Raw genomic sequence first — 19,577 nt, forward strand, 5'->3', positions numbered from 1 at the left:
CGGGGAAAAATGGCGCTGGTTTGTGACGAGGGGCCTGCTGGCGCCCCAACAGGAACCAGCCATCCAGCCGACTACGAGGCGGCTCCTCGGGCGTGGCCCACTCTAGCTCGAGGTCCGCGACGGCCTTCGTCAGGATCCGAAGCATTTCGGCGTCGGAGTTAGTCCTGGTCGCTGAACCACTGGCCACAGACTGAGAAGCGGTGACGGGGTCGAGAGAGCCCGGCCACTCATCCTCAGAAGCGGCGATGGAAAGGCTGTCGTCGCGTTCGAGAGATCCGCCGAAGGAGACGAGGCCTGCCACGTGGGAGGGGGGGCTCTGGTCTCCTACGAACAGGACCGGTGATGGCGAGTGAGCAGGAGAAAGTGAAGCACGCGGGGACGCGGCCGGTGTGCATTCACTAACTTCCAAACCCTCCGGTTGCCGTTGGCTGCGACGCTTCTTCTTCCTTGGAACAGAAAGCGTAGATGAAGCGGCATCGCCGTCTCGGGAGAGAGCTAGCCAATTGTGCAGCACGGAGATAGGCATGCTTTCGCAGGCCACACATCCGCCGGCAGAGAGTGCATTTTCAGCGTGGTCGATCCCCAGGCAGGAAATGCAGCTAGGGTGTTGGTCTGCCTCGTGCAGAAGGCCTCCGCACGTGGCGCAGGATGAACGAGGCATCTGAAAATAATCACAATGCTTGTAAAGGATAAAGGCTGTCGCCGGATAGCCACAGGTGAGACGGCGTCGGGAGACAATCGACGTGCAGGCGAAGTCTGCTGAAGAGCAGCACACTCAGGCTGAAAGGCTTGTTCGACGGCGAATAATCAGTAGAAGCTCAGGGACACGTGTACTGTCACTGAAGGAGTAAAAATCTGCTATAATGGCGGTTTCGGGGGTCTATTTAGGCTGTGCCACGCCCCCTCGGCGGGCTCTGACGTTGGGCTAGCTCTTTGGTTGAGCGTCAGAGTCACCCGCGCCATTGGATGTGCAGTTGCTGCAGCACAGCCTATGAGCGTGACAGATGCTCAATGTGCTAGCTGTGCAGCTGCAAATGCGTTTTACAAATAGGCTTCAGTAAATCGAGGAAAAGGAGTTTTCCCCACTGCGTATAGCTACGCAATACGAAGTGACCGTTCGAAAGGGAACTCTGTGTGTAGTGGCACTTTCCAGTACTTTCTGGTATGAAATGGAGAGAGGTTGCCAAAATATTGTGAAGACCATGCAGGCAACTATTTTAGGCAACAAAAATTAGTTTGGCATTTATTGCATAAAGCTTTCTTTATAATAGGAGCAGCAAAAATAATGGGATTTACATATGCTAATCTATTAATGAAATAAGATTTTTCTTTTCTTGCAAAACTCATGTACAGTATAGTGAGCAGTTTTTTCTGTCATTCATTAACTTTAATTTAATTGCAAATTCATTTTATAAGTAAGGTAGCAATTGCATTATAATTTATGAAGAATAATATATATCTATATCTGACAGTTTTCTATTGTAGTTAAATTGAAATACAAATTACACCAAAACTTGTTTTCAAAGAATAGATTTTTCTTACCTATTGGAAAATAGATTGATTTATATGCTTTTTTTTAAATGTTGGGTTATAAGACTAAATTAAGATAGATAGATAGATAGATAGATAGATAGATAGATAGATAGATAGATAGATAGATAGATAGTATATTTTAAGGAGTCTTTTATCAGCAGTAAATATGTGTAATGTAGGCTATTATTCTTTTCAAAGATCATTTATCATTCATTATTCCACACACAATAGGCTATTACTCCACGAACCATTGTCACGTGAATAACAAACTCATGTAAAAAATAATAGCTTAACACTGCTCACTTAGCCTATTTGGAGAGAAAGCAGCGCGAGTGATTCCCCTATATTTACATCGCGTCAAGTTAATTGATGAATGAAGTTAACATTTTTAAAGCCTGATAAACACAGTGATTTTTTCCTGGAAGAAATTGTGTGGCTCACACGAGCCACGTTTAAACCCTCGAATGAATTTATAGTGTCTGCATGCTTCGCTACTTCACTCCAATTGTCCGCAGGCTGCAGATGCTCTTCGCCAATCCAGCACTGCAGGTGCAGTTAATACTGGAGATGCTGAGTAGTTCTGGCTAGATGTCCTTTTCTTTGCTTGTCTCTTTTCCTTATACAGGTTTGTTTTTTGCCTATCCCTCTAAATATTGCTCTAGTGCTGCTGTGTGAGGTGTTGGATTCATTGGATCCCGCAGTAGTCTGACAGGCTTTGCGGTGCTTCTTTAAGAGAATCATCTACATTATCTTTAGTGGATAGCCTGTGACGAACAGTTCCGTGTGCTGCCGCATCATGTTGACATAACTCTGCTGAAGAACTGAAAATAATGAATGGCCGGAGAGGAGTGATGATACGAATTAACTCTTTGATGTGAAGGGAAGCTGGAACGGGATTCTGTAGGCTACTGCATTTAAGCTACTGCCGAGGAAACACTGGAATGAGGCTCTAAACACGTTTCTTGTCGCTGCGAGTTTGCTTGTTGAAGTTGGCTTTGCTGAACAATGGAAAAATGAATTGGAATGGATACTCTGATAAATGTTCCTTAGAGATGGAAGGAAGATTTTCCAGCATTTTATGAATCTGTTCGTGGTGACTCTGGAAAGGTGGAGCGATCAGGAAAAGCTAATGACGGACCTATTAATCTATCAAAAGCACCAGATGGGTTTGGAAACGTTTGGATGGAAATGTTTACATCTTTTTCTGGTTTTATACGAAACTACTAATGCATAGTTGTGGATCCCTGCTGGAATCTCCATTGGCATTGATTAATATAGTAAAATTAATTCAGGGATTTTGACATATATGCTGTGATTTTTTTTTAGTTTTTTTTTGGAAATATCCATCTTTTCTTCTGAAAGTATCCGATCTAAATGGAATTAGTTGAGAAAGCCCTTTGTGAAAGGAATAGACATGGTACATGGGAACAGGTTCCTTCACGGTGAGTCTAGCTGCCAGTTAACTTCACTCTTCCCTCTCTTTCAATTTACGCATGAGATCTATCTGAATTTACCGGTGTGCCCTTTATTTCTTTAGGAAGTTTGTGTGTGATTGTAAACTGATTAAAATCATTTAATGTGTTTAGAGTTCAATTAAGCGATGCAACTGCATATGTATCATGCCATTAGCCTATCATATTTTCCCAGTTACATTTTGTTCCCTGCTGGGAAATCCAGCTCAAGCTGGTTGTTGGTTTCTGGTCTACGATGATCATTAGCGGTTGCTGGTGATTTGCTGGTCCCTAAGCTGGTAAACCATTTTGGACCAGCAACATACCATCTGTTCAAACCAGCTTAAAGTTGTTAGGCTGGTTTTTGCTTGGTTCTTATCTTCTAGCTTGCCCAAGATGTTCATTAATGGTCTAAGCTAGTTGTTAGCTATAGTGAAGTTGGAAGAACATCTAGAAAAAAACACACAAAGTGGCTACTCGCTGGACATACTATGTTAAGGTGTACCTTTAATCAGTAGATAGTCAACTAAACAGCTAACATATTCCAAAACAATTAGCTTAAGCTGAATTAAAAAAAAATAATATATATATATATATATATATATATTATTATTTTTTTTTTTATTTTTTTTTTTTTCAAATTTACAGTACATCCATAGCAAGTTAATTAGTCTGGAAAATGAATGGAAAATAAAGACCTAAATAAATACATTCATTTATTTTGCGTTTATTTTGTATTGTGTTAAACACTATAGATATAAGTGTAACTGTGTCAAGGCATAGACCAAATTCCTTGATTGCGGTGTCTTGAAGTATTTATTTTTTGTGATTTAGTGCAGTAGAAGCAACATCCTTCAGTCCAGCCGTATGTTCATAATGAGTCCATGTGATTCTATGCTGTTTTGATCTTAAATCTTTTGTCGCAGTTGTTGCAGGTCTTCTCATGCTTGGGTTGTCTGGGGCAACAAAGAAGGAAGCAGGTAATGATGTTTTGTCACAGGATACCCACCCACTTTCTATCTCCATGTTTCCTGGCAATCTCTGACATTTGACTGCTTTCTCTCAGTAAAAAACAATTCAGGAGTGCAGCCAGCAGGGCAGTGTGGAACCTGGGTGAAAGAACCAGAGGGAGGCCTCTTCACTTCACCCAATTACCCAAACAAATATCCCCCAGAGCGAGAATGCATCTACATCATTGAAGGTATAAAAAAAAACTTTGTTCAAATAGTAAATGCAGCTCACAAGCAAATCTTTCATGTGACACTTGGATGGAGGGGGTTGTTTTAAACTGTTCAGTAGCGCAGTTGCACTCACAGTGAAGGATGCAGGAGCAATCAGTTGATTGTTAATCCCATGCAGCACCATGATACTAATAAACAGAACATTAGTGTTTCATTTGCATTTATAACAGAAGGATCTATAGATCAACAATCTCTCAATATCTGAAAGTGAATTTGATTATCACAATTAGATTTCAGTAAAAAAAAAAAGGATTGTCTTTCAGCCACATCTGTTGGACTGTATGCTGCAGTGCTGCTGCGAGCTAATAATCAAATTGAACTAGAAGCTAGTAGCAATTGTCTTGCAATCTGATGGTATATACGTGATAATCTTTTACTGTCATAATAAAATTACAAATGTTATGAGATCTTATTAGTAAATACCACTGTTAAACTGTTATGGTCTTCAATCTTTAGTGCTAATTTCTTTTGATTAAGTGTGATGTTACTGTGCTTTTTCTACCAGTAGCAATAAATGCCTGTGGTTGCAGTCCATGTACCTTTGATCTCAGAAACGTCCTTTGTATACTAATAATGGCAGACATACCCAACCCAATCTCATAAGAAAATGTAATTATTCAACGAGGTTGCTATTTCTTTTGAATTAGTGAACAGTTTTTAGAAATAATGCAAGCATGAAGGTCCACCCCTAAACCATAGCCTAACCATCAGAGGGGCATAAGGAGAGTGTACAAAAAAAGTATGAATGAGATCATACAAAATTCATACGAATTAACCACCAATTTGCCAAAACATGAAATAGTTATGTATTGCCATGACAGTATGTTTTACACATGACATCATCCATCATAAATTACAGCTGCCATTCTTCATGATTTCTTTTCACTCTTTGCAGCTCCCCCGAGACAATGCATTGATCTTTTCTTTGATGAAAAGTATTCAATAGAGCCTTCATGGGAATGTAAATTTGACCATATTGAAGTCCGGGACGGGCCCTTTGGCTTTTCTCCAATAATTGGACGCTACTGTGGGCAGCAGAACCCTCCATACATCAGATCGAGCAGCCGCTACCTATGGATCAAATTTGTTGCGGATGGTGAATTGGAAGCCATGGGATTTTCTGCAAGCTACAATTTCACTGCAGGTAGGCCTTTGTACTGTTTTCTGCACCTTAATGCAGTGTCAGTAATGTTTACTATTATGAAAGACTTATTACATCAGTGAGCTTTTGGCTTTCTTTGATGGTCTTTAAGAGTTCTGGAACCGGTTTTAAGTGACCTCAGTACCCTCGGGTTATTGTTATCCTCTGCATGTCGACATGAATTCCTGATGCAATCAGTAACTATACTCTTCAAAATCCAAGCCGCTGATTCATATAGCAATTATTGTGGTTCCATGTTGGTTCTGTCAATGATCCTAATCTGCAGTTGAGCTTATTAGTCATTCTATTGCAATAAAGAACAGCCCGTATGTTTTAATTAATCTAAAACCATTTTAAATTGTTTACCTTGATCAGCTCTTAGTACCACAATGAATGCTGACAATCCTTCCCAGGACCTTCTTCAGATGCTCAAGATTGCCAATAAGATGCTAAGTGGTAACAACTACATCATTCCGCATATAATTGATTTCACGTCCCTTCAAAGGAATCCTTTGAAAATATGTAGCACATTGCAAAATTGTTGGGGTAGTCTGAACTGCATGTAATACTGTACCTGAGTTCAAGCAAGAGATGTTTGCGTAAATGGTGTGCAAATTGAACAGTGATAGATATTGTGTGGAGAATGCTAAAAGCAATATTTAAATAAAGCTGCTACTAAAGTTGTAAATGCCGAAGAATTTCACAGAGCGGTTGAGCTTTAAGGGCCTTGCTGATGAATTACACAGCTGTACAAGAGAAAGTAGCACACAATTGAAGGCAGCACTGATTTAGAGTCGTATCTGAGAAATGAGTTTTGAGCTGAGAATTTTTCCATCCTATTGTGAGTCAAGAGGAAATTCATTCACCAAGTTTGGAAAAACTGTTCAGCATGAATGGATTCAGACTCTCGCTTCGCAACTTGCCAGGGAAGAAACATAGCTTCCTCTAGTCTTGATAAGGAATATCAGTGGCATATAATTTGCATAATTAAGGAGATAAAAGTCCCTGAATTCACTTCCCTTGATGTTCCCCCCAAAAAGTGGAGAGCGCATCTGCTCTGCTGCAGCCAATGGTAACACATGCTAATGCAGAAGGTACACAGATGAATGAAAAGCAGGGAATGAGGAAGGGTAGAAATCACATGTATTCATCTTCCTGGGTGTTTTTCACATTTTATCGCTATAGAAAAAATCATTACTGTATTTAGCTCAAAATTAATTCTTCTTATCACAAAACGGTCACTCAATCAAAGATGTGCCAATCTGCAGTGTGAAAGAGGGGAAACTTAATCTAGTGTATTTTCGTCACGCTGGGGCTCTGGCAGCAAAACATCTGAAATTATCTGCATCAGACCTCATTAAGACTGCACTTGCTTGAATCATATCAAATCAGTTAAAGTGCAGCTGACTTACAGATCTGATCTCCAGGCTTTACTCCTTACTGTAGTAGAGCTATGTGATCAACTTGAAATGAAATCAGTTTTAAAGAGTGATTCGAAGCCTGGAGGATAGGGTTTGGAAACTGAGAATCATTGTTTAAAGTTGTCATGAAATCAAAATTGACCCTCTTTAATTTGTTTGAGAACATTACTAGTCATGTGGTGAACAATTAATCCGTGCAAGTTAATACACAGAAAAAAAATGTTTGTTGTGCTAATCTTTGATCAAAATATGAAAATATTATTCCGCTCTAGAATGGCGTTCCTTCTCTGGTTATGTCAGTTTGATGGCTTGGGTTGAAAACGCTTAACCACTCCCCTCCAACCATTAGTTTGCTATGAGCGAGAAATGGAGAGTAGGTGCGCTAAAGTAAAATCCCGCCCTCTATTCAATGTTCTGTTTCACTTGGAAATACGTCACAATACTTAAGTAAAGTCGGTTGCAGCTCCCGGTTCATGGGGACTTTAAAAATTACCGGAAAACCTGTATTCATGCAGACAAAAACACTGTACTAAACAAGACTAAACACTGTTCCTTGTATCATATATTATTCAGTGCAGAACCTTTAGTGCGACCAGTGAAGTCATGAGCTAATGATTTTATGAGCTGGTTCTTTTGAATAAAAAAAAATACAGCATAGCGAATCGGTTCCATAAAATGTATCCAAAACAAACATTATGATTCTAAAGAGAGTGACACTTTTTTTAGTGAATCAAAAAAATAAAAGGTTGATCGATGTATTCTGACTGATCTGACTCACTTACTGAACAGCAAAACATTCCTTTTGACTCCATTAACCGAGAACTATGTTGTTCTTAAAGGGGATATATGAAAATTCAGTCATCATATTTACTTACCCTGGTGTTGTTTTATTTCCATATTTTTCTTTATTTTTCAGACCACAAAAGGAGAAATAAAATAAAAAAATCCTGCTCGTGCTCGTCCACATAATGGCAGTGAATAGGAACCAGATTCAAGCTTTAAAGAAAAGTTGCAAAATATCACAGACTGACACACAAGCACACCATTTCGAGAAATAAAGAGTAATAAAACATGTCAAGAAACATGGCTCCTAAAAACATTATGCACATGCTTTCTTCTTTGATGTAAAGTTCACTGTTTTGTTACAGTTGTCGCAACAGCAAAGCGAATTCTTGCAGTCACATAAGTCAACTGTCATTTCAACAGTCATCTAACCAGAGTTTTGTGCACTGTTTTGATTATTCATTCTGTAAATGGTGTGCTTGTGTGCTTTTCTTGGGAGAGCTGGAGTGAACTGCTGCACTAATACGGTCTCATGAACACAGTCATGAGCCGCGCACAGCTGACCAAAGGTTAAGAGTTTCCCTAAATAAGAATATATATTTTTTAGTTTGTTTTGTTTGTTTTGTAAGAAGAACTTTATTAACACCCGCAGAGCCATTCCAAGGACTTTAATCATGAATAGATGCGCTTTAATGAACTTCCAAAGTCATACAGCACCTGGGATGGCTTCAGGGTGAGTAAATCATGGGCTAATTTTCATTTTTGGGTGTACTATCCCTTTAAGGCTTATTAAAAGAATCGTTAATGTTATTACTCGTTAATAACCAGTCTAGGGCTTTGTCCAGACTAATATGTTTTAGTTTGAAAACGCATCTTTGTCTCTCTATTTTGGCCTTCCGTCCACACCGAGACAGCGTTTTTAGCAACGAAAACAAAGCTTTTTGAAAACACTCTCCAAAGTGGATACATTTGAAAACGCAGTTTTCGTGTTTTAGTGTGGATTGTGAAAACGGAGGTATTTGAAAACAACGAGTTCAGTCATGTGACACATATTAAACCAGTTATTCATGTTAATACCGGTATTGTACCTGTTATGTGCTATTCACTTTCACACAGTTGCTAAAATATTTTACTTTGCACATGTTATCATATCACAGTCCTGTAAAGAGGACAGAAAATTCACTCACATTTGCTGTCCTGCGGCAAAACATAAGAGCAGTTGCATTTTAGACCAAACATATACAGTAATGGTGAGTGAGTGAGTGCACCCGGACGCATCAGTGAATGGCAAGATATTTTGCTAAATAAAATGATCCTGCCAGAAGAATTGCTTGATACAGTAACTTGATTATGTTTTGTTCTGTCTATTTCATCTCAGTGAGCTTTTATGAGGGTTTTCCGACGTTTCAGTGCATGACAAACTTTTGGAAAACGCTTGAAAACGCAAGTGTGGGCGGAAATAGTGTTTTAAAACAAAAACTCTGCTTTCAAATCTATTTGGATTAATGTAGACATAGCATATGATTAATGTTTCCAATTAATAAGAATTCACCAATTAAATTAAAAGAATTGCGAACCTAAAATCCACACGATTTCCATACCTAATTAAAGGTTTTATTAGGTTTATAAAGGTTTAAAGGTTTTTCATCTGGTTTTACTCAGATTGAAAGCAATTAATTCCAAATTGTCACTCTAAAATAATAAGAAAAAATTATTGGTTAGTAGGTGTGGGAAGGCTGTAGACTGATGTAAATCTTGAACCTTGGCAACAAGCATCCTGTTGTAGGTTAAGATATTCGAACTAGAGGATTACACGTAGGGCTGCAACAACTAATCGATAAAATCGATTATAATCGATTATGAAAATCGTTGTCAACGAATGTCATTATCGATTAGTTGGTCTGCTTACGTCACGGGGAGCGTTTACTGGTACGCACACACACGCAAGGTCTCTCTCCCTCAGGCGCTCTGCCGAGCGCGCGCGCTACACGGTTTGGAGCAGTCTCTTCTGTTCTGTCCTCTGTCTCGCATGCGCGCTCTTGCTTGCGCGCTCTAGATTTCGGGAGTTTGAACTAATTCGCGGGCATCAGGGAGCCGCAATCAATATGCGGGAGACTCCCGGGACTTCCGGGATGTCTGTATTTTGTCTCGAGCATCAGGTTGTGCAATCAGTTCGCTCGCAACGTAAGTGATGGATTAAAATAGCGCTACCGCAGAAATAGGTTAAATTAAAACGGTGTTTACAAAGTGAAGCATTAAATACAAAGGCAGTTAATAACAGCAGCAGTAAAATATTGTTGTTTTTTAGTCACTGTACTCAGTGGTTTTCAGCGAATGCTTGTGCACTAATGCATAATTTCTCCTGTCCTTTACTCAAGCCTGTTAGCTTGCTGGGTAACGTTACCTCCATTCCGTTCTCTTTTTATAACATTTGTCTACTAAGTTTTAATTGTTTTTCAAACGCGATCTACTGCGGCTCTACATTCACACAATTGTTTTCAGTCTTTCTATATTTATTTAATCAATTTATCCTTATATTATATTCTTTTATATATTATATATATAATATATATTATATTCTTTATCCTTATATTCCTTATATATAATTAATTTTAAATAAAAATTAAATGAATTATATATTTTAGATGTTTTTAGTTTGTTTTTAGTTCAGATATTCACATCTGAACAACATGTCTGTGTAAATTTGTTTTAACAAAAATTGTGTTAAAACATAATATGTTGGATATCATTTTTTTAACAATAATCATGTTTGTCAACTTGCCATCAGCAATTATCATTAAAAACAATGCAAATATTGATATTAGTAAAACTCAATGTGTGGCTTTTGCACTTTTTAAAGTACACTTTTACACATAAATACCCTGATTTACGGTTTTATTTAGTTATAATAAACAAAAAAATCTAATTTAATTTCTATCCGATTAATCGAAAAAATAATCGTCCGATTAATCGATTATCAAAATAATCGTTAGTTGGAGCCCTAATTACACGGGAGTGGATTTTCACTCCTGTCCCGTCCCACTCCCATAGAAAGAAATCTTGTCCCGTCCCACTCCCAGACCAAAGTTTAAAAAATAATCCCATCCCATCCCGCTCCTGATAAACTGACTCCCACTCCCATCCTGCTCCTGTTTAAACTGACTCCCGCTCCTGTACCGCTCCCATATATTTTTTTCTTCAATTAGTGTTTAGTTAATACATAGAATTTCATTTAATCTACCCTCCATCCTGTTTTAGACCAGCTGCTGAGCCCCTTTTTCTAGATTTTCTCCAGAAAATGGAAGACAGCAAATAAAAGAAAAACAGTACATAGTTCACACCATGTCTACAATAATTTAATAAACCCAAACAGCACATACAGCTGCATTTTACTCATTTCTTGTTGAGTAAAGAATACATTTATAGTTTACATTTATAGTTTTTTTAAATTACATGTTAACGATTTTCATCAATTATGCTCTTGCATAATGAGTTCCATTACATTTGACTTTGCGCTGTAAATCATTTTTTGCCACATCGACTTCTCCGCGGCTGTTAGCTCCCTCCATCACTGCTCTTTGAATTCCGGCGGTAAGCCATGACAAAAAGCACTGATGGCTTCTAGGACGGCTGGGTTGTGTAGTTATTTTATAATTGCGTTACACTGTAGGCGTATTAAAAGGAAACTACAAAATGGAGCATTTACTTTTTTCTTTTTTTGTCGTCTTTGCTATTGGTTGATTCCCGCTCCCGTCTGCTACCGTTAACCATTTATCCTGTACCGTCCAAATCCCGTGATTAATAGCAAAGATGACTCCCATCCTGCAGGAATCCCACGGGAATCCTGTGACCCGTGGGATTCCCGAAAAAATGTCAGCCTCTAATTCGAACATCACATGGCTTTAATGCTTGAGTTTCCCAATTTGGTTATAAAGTAATTAAAGGTGTTTTCACTCAAGCTTAGTTTCATCTGAAATTGCAGATGCATGGCATAATCCATTGCTGGATGATTTCCAAAGTAGTGATTTAAATAGTAGAATGATGTGCTCACTGTGTGTAATTACTTCCTGATATCGTGTGAAAATAAAAATGGTTGTGTGCAGTCACTCACAGCATTCAGAGGCAATTATTATGCAGACAGTGTATGAGTTCATTCCAGTTGTCAGATCTTACTGTCTGTAGACCGACTGCGCATTGTGATGTCACTTCCTCTCATAACCCTACTATACACCTAACTGGATTAAGCAGTAAATGCAGGACACTTTGTGGTTGTTGTCATTGGTCTCTTACCTTCCCTTTGTCCATCTGTCCTTCTCTCCGTCTCTTCTTTTCACTATCTAGAAAACTCACACGCTCATTCTCCTGAGTCTCACTTTCCTTGTCTCCTGGGCTTGACTGACCTTATTACCCCTCCTCTTTTCTAAGAGATAAAGCTGTGTTACCAGACAAGATCTGGCTGTGTTAAACAACAGGGAAAGCTGCTTCCCTCATGTGTCTTTCCTCAGGCCACTGGCTGTTTGAAGCCTTCATCCCTGCTGTAAACAGACGCAGCAGTAATAAGAAAAGCAAGATTGACTAAAAAGCATTTCAGGGACCGCTTTTTTGATCCAGTGGCCATTTAATAACCTTGTTTGGGAAAGCCTCATGTGGCCTTCTCCTTTTTTCATTTTCAATTGCTTTGTCGAATGCAGCGAAAGTGGAAGTTGAATGCAGGAGCTGAGAGCGGTCCCTTAGATCCAAATGTCGAAACACAGTCAGGACCAATTAAGAAATATAGCTATGTGCCTTCTGATGTTTTGTGTTGTATGTTTTTTGCTGTCACATAATAAGGTGACCAGCCAGGTAAAACGATGGATAATAAAGGCATAGTTCACCATAAAATGAAAATTCTCTCATTTACTCACTCTCATTGTCATCCAAACATGTGTGCTTCTCTAGATTTTGAGAAACACGAAATTTTATATATTTTTTTGTATGCAATATGATGAAAGTCAGTGGGGTCTGAGGAAGAAAAAGTCATACCATTGTTGCTATTGTTAACTAAGACTATTAAAATAATTTTGTTAATCGAAATAGCGAAATAAAATAGAATATAAATACAGGGTATTGGATGAAAAATGTAATCTTAAATGAAAATGAGAAATGTTACCTCAGCAAATAGCCTAACTGAAATAAAATAAGTTGAAGTCATAAAAGTAGATCCAGGGGGGGGGAGTTGGATCCAGATCTAAGGGGTGGAGATGGGTAGGATTAGCGGTGGGTTTAGGGATCAGGGTGCGGAGATGGGTATGTTTAGGTATGTGTAAGGATACCCTGGATTTCGTGTTCTGAAGACCATTTCATTTTTTTCCGTACCCATGTTAACAGGTTCGAGCTTTCACATTGCACGTTGTTGCGGTCCGGCAATGCGTTCCAGTTGCGGTGTGTGTAAACAGCAGTGCAGAGATCGTTTCCGCACCGACTCTATTTCTGCTGTGCTGCACTCGCTGAATTAAAGTGACAGCGGATGGTTCGTGGTCAGAATGAATAAGGATTGACATGAAAATGTCACCATAATCTCCAGTTATCTCACCATAAATGCATTTAATTAAATAATACTACTATTTTTCACAGTCATTTTCTTTTTAACATTAAGCCCGGGGTAATCAAAGCAAGGAAAACTACACAGTACAACGCGGCATAATGGATGTAGTAGGCTACTTGTCTCTTCGTGGAGGTGGAAAAACAAGTTATTTGTGACCCACAATATTTCTTGTAAAAAAGATTTACATGCAAAAGAAAAGGTATGAGAGCGCTGTTTTTCTCAATTGTATGTTTTAATTTAAAATGTTTACGATTTGAACATAAGTAGGCCTACATTTTTAAATGTTTTGCCACTTGCTTGATCAACTTAATATAACTTAAAGGTACAATATGCAGGATTTTTTCGCCACTAGGGGTCACTAACCTCTTACAATAACAAAGGCGTATATTGATGACGTATATTTCACATTAAGATGAATTATGGGTCTTGTCGTCAAGCTGATGGATCTTTTATAGATGAGTGAATACATTGATGTTTTTAACATGACTGGTATGAAGCAGGGCGCGATTGCTAGACGTATACCAGCTCCACACACAAAGCGAGTCCCGCGGATATAAAGGAATAAGTACATTTCATTCTACCGAACTACACACAAGTGCTGAATTAATACTCACACAGGTCAGTTTATTAGACAAATTAAACTTGAGGTAACGCAGCGCTGTTTCACTTGTTCTAACAGTTACACTATCACACTAAACTGCATTTGAGTGTGTTGAATGTTGTTAGTTAGGTTGTTTGTTGGCTGTATTAGACTAACTAAGCTAGATCAACATTAGAATAACATACAGATCATATTCTAACATTTCATCATGTTGAACTAAATAACCTTGTATCAGTTTTATGTACATTTGCTCACCTGTCTAATAAAGTACATGCAACACTCGCTTCTCTGTCAAGTCGAAGTTAGTCGCGGACGTGGAGCTCTCGGCATCGCGAAAGATGCTGATCTTCGTTTAAGTCCTTTTTTTGTGTCAAAGTCTGCGTGCCATGACCCATAATGTTTGAACAAAACAACAACAGTGTGAGCATCCTGCTAGGCATAACGGGCATAACCCAGTTGTCCACGCCTGTCGCCAATGGTAACTATGGTAATGCGAGGTCAATATGATATGACGTCATTGCCTGGCGACTCCTCACCCCTGCTCACACGTCCCGTTTCCTTGGTTAAAATCGCAATTTTCTCACGATTTACAAATAGTTGGAAATATTTGGGATATTTTAAGTAATCAACTAAACAAAATATATAACATTGGCCTAGTGGTTTTTGGATATTTTACTGCAAAATTCTTACATATTGTACCTTTAATATAAACGTTTTTTATGTGTATTGAGTTTAAATGTGAATACATCTGTGAAAGAGTGTAGACCTATAACTACTGTGTAGACCTACAAATAGAATCACAATGCTGAACCTTTTTTGTATTATTTTATAAAGGTCGCTCATAATAAAAATATTGATTTGAAATAAAAAATAGAGAATAAATGTTGTGATTGTGGTATAGCCGTAGATCAATTGCGCAGTGCAAACACAGCATATGCGAAAGCAAAATAGCTCGTGGTGCTCCTGCATAGCCTACACACCACACGCACCGCATACACACTACACACGGAGTATGTGTGAAACAGCAACTCACGCAGCTGCATCTTCTAAATAATGCCGCGAGTGGGGCTTGAGGAAGTGACGTCGCCTCTGTCTAACCAGTGCGATCTTTCGTCACGTGATAAAGGTTCATTGACGACGATAAATGAAAACTGTATATATATATCCTTTCGGGATTTCTTGGACTAGTCAACTAATCAGTTACAAATTTCTGTTAAAACATGAATGAAATTAGCATTTGTGTCCATATTTGAAACAGCAAGAAGATGGGTAAATGACAGAAATTTTGGTTGAACTATCCCTTTAAATGGGTCATTTATTGGGTTTTATGAAGGGTTTAGGAGGAACAAGTTGGTTTATAATACCTGCACAAAACCTTTGGTTTGGAATGGAAAGGGGTGCGACACCAGACAGCTGTTTTGGTTTAGGGCTTTGTTCAAAATGAATGTAAACATTGTTTACTAAACAACCCTTTTCCAGGAGATTGGATGGGGATTTGGCCTTCTGTAGATATTCACCATTATCAGTGGATAAAATCCAGGATTTGACACAAATTATGATTGCAGATCCCGGTCATCATTATTGCCTCTGCTCTAATAAGACCCGATTGCCCTGCTGCTGGTGTGGCTTGATTTTCACTGCACTGAGGCGTTGCATGAGCCCTGGAGTCATAAACAGCTCATTTTAACTTCCAAAGCACAACTGTTGACAGATATATGGCCAAATACAAGACCAGTAATTAACGGGTCTCACAAACGTCACTGCACATGCTACAGTATATAGCTATATAGAACAGATATATAGCTGCCAGAATAAATGCATGACAGTTTTTTATCCATATTTATTTGTTTTCTTTTCACAAAAGATAGCATGTTGCAATATACATTTAGTAGTGTGTAGGCTATTCAACAGTGTATAGTGGTGGTGGTGGTCAGCTACTTTTTCTACAGGTTATATTGATACTGATAAACCAGTAGGTGGTGACTGTCTTTATAAAATAATCATGTAATCATTGATTCAAATGATTTGTTCAAACCACTGATTCTGTTACATCCGTCAGCTGCAGGTGCCATAATGTACCATCTGATGGCAGCCTAGTCATTCATTGCTTCCATAGACTCTGTTACTCCCGGACTTCATTTCCCAGAACCCTCTGCTCATTATTAGTTTATTTGTTTCAGCTGTGTCTTGTTTCATTTGATTATTACCCTGTCTATTTAAATGTCTTGTGCCTTTTTTCAGTATGAAGTCTTGCTCTCTGTCAGTATTTTGAGCAGTTCCTGGTTTCTTTATATTCTCCTGAGTATTGGATTTCTTGTTCCCGTCTGCCTCAGTTGATTGTATCTGTGTTTGCTCTGATTATGTGCTTGACCCTCTGCCTGGTATGGACTATGATCTTGGATTATAATCTTGGATTATATTTGTTAATATACTGCGTTTGGATTCTCTCTCTCAGCATTGCTGAATGCTGTTTTACCACCACAACCAAATCATTAGATTCATTCAAGAATAAAGAAAGCATGAGTATTTTTTTGTGAGTCAGATTAATTCACTCAACCAAATGGTTCAAAACACAGATTCATTCAAAAATAAAAACAATACTGTTGTCCGTTGCTCTGAGATGCTACAATGTGATCATTTGGAATTGTTTTCGTTGACAGAGCAAAAATAGACTGGTATCATGTCCCTAAAATAAAGTAAGTTACTCAATATTAATTTGTTTATTGAACTGTGTATAAAAGCAATATCACACTCGCAGTCACGCTGTTGGTTTAAATATTTCAATTTGTTGACATATTACATTGAACTTTTAACAAGAATCAAATAAAAATATACCACTTCTTTAGTATAAGTGTCTTTCTGTCTGTCAGTATTTGAATCGCTCATATGGTTGCATTTGCTATGCTGTGCATGTTGTTGTATACTCACTCAAACATGATTTGCATTCACTGCACTAATAACTGCATACTTCTTGGTAATAACAAATAATATTCAACTCTATTTGCACACGTAGAGGATGTAGCAAAACCAGAAATAACTAATCCCAAATCCAATAATTCTGATAAGGCAATGATGTAGTGGAGATATTTAATCTTCTAATTTGTGGCCTTGGAATTGTATCGAATTTAAATCATTCTAACGACATCTGAGATTAGAAAAGGGAGCTGGATATATGACTCCTCTGTGCACAAGGACCCCGCTATATTATTGAGGCGTGATGGATTCAAACCGAAAAATTGAAAATTGAACTCAGGGAATGAACTTTGTGGACATTCAGGTGGCCACATTTCACCATCTACTTTATTTTCTCAGGCCCGGTAAAGTTTAGGGATGGAGAAATCTTCTGTACAATCGACATTTCAGGCTCTGGAAGCTTGAATAGATTTACTGAAGTCCTTGACATAGCAAAATTCCATCTCGAGGCACAATAATAAGTCATTATTTATTTATATATATATCAGGATGGTTCACATCCTCCCCTCTATTAAAAAGTTGAGTGTAAGTAATGGTAATTAGCCGAGAAACTTAACAAATGAAGGCAGAGTAACAAATTAATGTAGATGTTGCATTACTGGTAGTAGCTGGAGGAAGGTAAACAAAGTATCAGTTCTAATTTTGATTGCACAACTTTTATTGCATGCCTCTTTTGCTAGAGTCAAAGGACAATTTAATGTAAATTGTCAATAATGACCCAGAATTGGAGAAAATGAACAGGAGTCAAATGGTTTTCGCTCAATGCGTAGACCATGTGAATCGTGCACTTTAATATGGCAGCATTTATTACCCATTAGGATGTCTTGGAAGCTTGGGGTTGAAAATTGCATGCTTTGTGTTTCACTTCAGATGTTACAACGAGGAAAAATCAGAAAAAGGCACATGTAATGCTGCTATCTTCATAAAATGGATTCTGCTCTGGGTGGTTGAGTATAAGGAGTAAAAAACATGGGTTTCCGCTGTGAAAGAACCTAAAGTCAGCACAGCATAAATTTCATTTGAGCAGTGCAAACACAGTAAGGAATCTGAATGAGAATATTGTGAAATCATGTATCTTTTAAAACATCACCCTGTACAACAAAAAGCACTTTTGGCTGTGCTTTGATGATCTTGGCCTGCTCATGTGTGCATTATAGTATCTGTACATTTATTATAAAGTACTTGGATACTGCTTTTATATGATGAGTATGTTTTTAAGTTCACAATTAAAATTGATTTTAATATTTTGGGTGGCCATATAGTCATAAATGTCAGGGTGTTCTAATATCAATATCACTAATATCACTAGTTATTTAAAAGACAAGTGCATTTAGCATGATATTTTATTTTATATAAAAAAAATATTTTATCAAAAATGTTTCACTGCTTCTTTTTTTTTTTTTAAACAAATCAGACCCTCATGACTTTGTGTAAGGGTGATTAAGTTTCAATAAATATTGCATATGTATCACAAAATTTGACCTTTGTATGGCAAGGTGAGGTTAGTTTAGGTCAAAAAATCCTGTGGCGAGACTCCCCAAAAATGTAATAATATATATAACTTAAAATTACTTCTTTAACTTCAAAAAATATAAAGTTCTGTCATGGAACTCTATATGGCGCAGGCTTAACTCAATCGTCTTTCAATCACATAATCCTCTTTAGGGGACAGCCGATTGGTTCCTGCCTTATCAGTAGCCAATGAGCTCGCTGTTCAACCTTTAAATACTTGGTCAGCACTTGCTGTCGCAGTTGCAGCAGACTTTCAGAAACCCTCCATCTTCCCCAACTCCACCTGTATAAATCTTTAATGGGTAATAAATGTACACTATATTTTCTTACTTTCTCACAGCAGTGTGTCGTGTACGTATTTGCTGTAGCAAGCCCTGTACAAAAGCAGTGTTGCAGATCTATTCTGCTAAGACCAAACATATTAACATTGTCATATCTATTACCATGCCAAACACTCTGACTTGACTTGACTTGACTGAGGGCCCTATTTTAACGATCTAAGTGCATGGTCTAAAGCGCAGGGCACAAGTGCACTTAGGGCGTGTCCGAATCCACTTTTGCTAGTTTAATGACGGGAAAAATGGTCGGCGCGCCCGGCACATGGTCTAAAAGGGTTGTCCCTATTCTCTTAATGAGTAATGAGTGTGTTTTGGGCATAACGTGCAATAAATCAGGGTCTCATCTCCCATTTCCTTTAAAAGCCAGCTCGCGCCATGGCGGATTGCTATTTACATTGCGGAATTTGCAAGCGGAAAGACTGAATGCTTCTCCGTAGAGGAAACGGATCTACTTGTGCACAAGCAGACCATCTACAAGACAAGCCGGATTTCACCATATCTTTATGTACACAATATTAATCTTTTACATTCTAATCCTTTTATTTTTAATATTTGGCATGTTTGTGTGCTGCTGCGCGTGTGTGTAATAAGCAGAGTGTACGCGCTTTGTGCACCCACCTATAGGCGGATATTACTAATGTGCCCTTTAAATAATAAAAAAAATTGGTTGGTCAATGGCGCAGTCTATTTCAGTTGCCTCAAAATAGCAAAGCTCCAACAATGTGCCTGAACAGTCAGAACAGCACGCCCAAGGGCAAACAGCTGGACACAAATGCATATGCTATTAAAACAACGCATAATTGCGTTGGGCTGAAACTAGCAAAAAACATTTGCGCCGCTCCTGGCGCCGCATTGCGCCAGGTGTATGGTAAGGCCCTGAGAGTTGTCATGACTGAAATATATTTAATAACTTAGTGATTAAGAGGTGTACACCAAAAATTATTTTAGTTGTAAGGAAAACTGCATTCGTCAAGTAAATTCATGGGGTCTTTAAATAGC

The 19,577-nt window shown here is 38.3% G+C and overlaps 1 protein-coding gene across 2 annotated transcripts in view; it reads left to right on the forward strand.

Moving 5' to 3' along the window:
- The first annotated feature begins 2,193 nt into the window (after window positions 1-2,193).
- The window catches only part of neto1l (neuropilin (NRP) and tolloid (TLL)-like 1, like), a 136,481-nt gene continuing 119,097 nt past the window's right edge, over window positions 2,194-19,577 (forward strand). The window contains exons 1-4 of one of the 2 annotated variants that reach the window (XM_077244516.1): window positions 2,194-2,975; window positions 3,911-3,964; window positions 4,051-4,185; window positions 5,121-5,369. In XM_077244516.1, the coding sequence (XP_077100631.1) occupies window positions 2,948-2,975; window positions 3,911-3,964; window positions 4,051-4,185; window positions 5,121-5,369 (466 nt within the window). In that variant the 5' untranslated portion in view covers window positions 2,194-2,947. The remainder of the gene's footprint in view (window positions 2,976-3,910; window positions 3,965-4,050; window positions 4,186-5,120; window positions 5,370-19,577) is intronic. The other variant, XM_077244517.1, reaches the window with a different exon arrangement.

Source organism: Siphateles boraxobius, unplaced genomic scaffold, assembly GCF_051911475.1.
Source record: "Siphateles boraxobius isolate OS27281-9 unplaced genomic scaffold, OSU_SipBor_1 26, whole genome shotgun sequence".
Taxonomy (NCBI): Eukaryota; Metazoa; Chordata; class Actinopteri; order Cypriniformes; family Leuciscidae; genus Siphateles; species Siphateles boraxobius.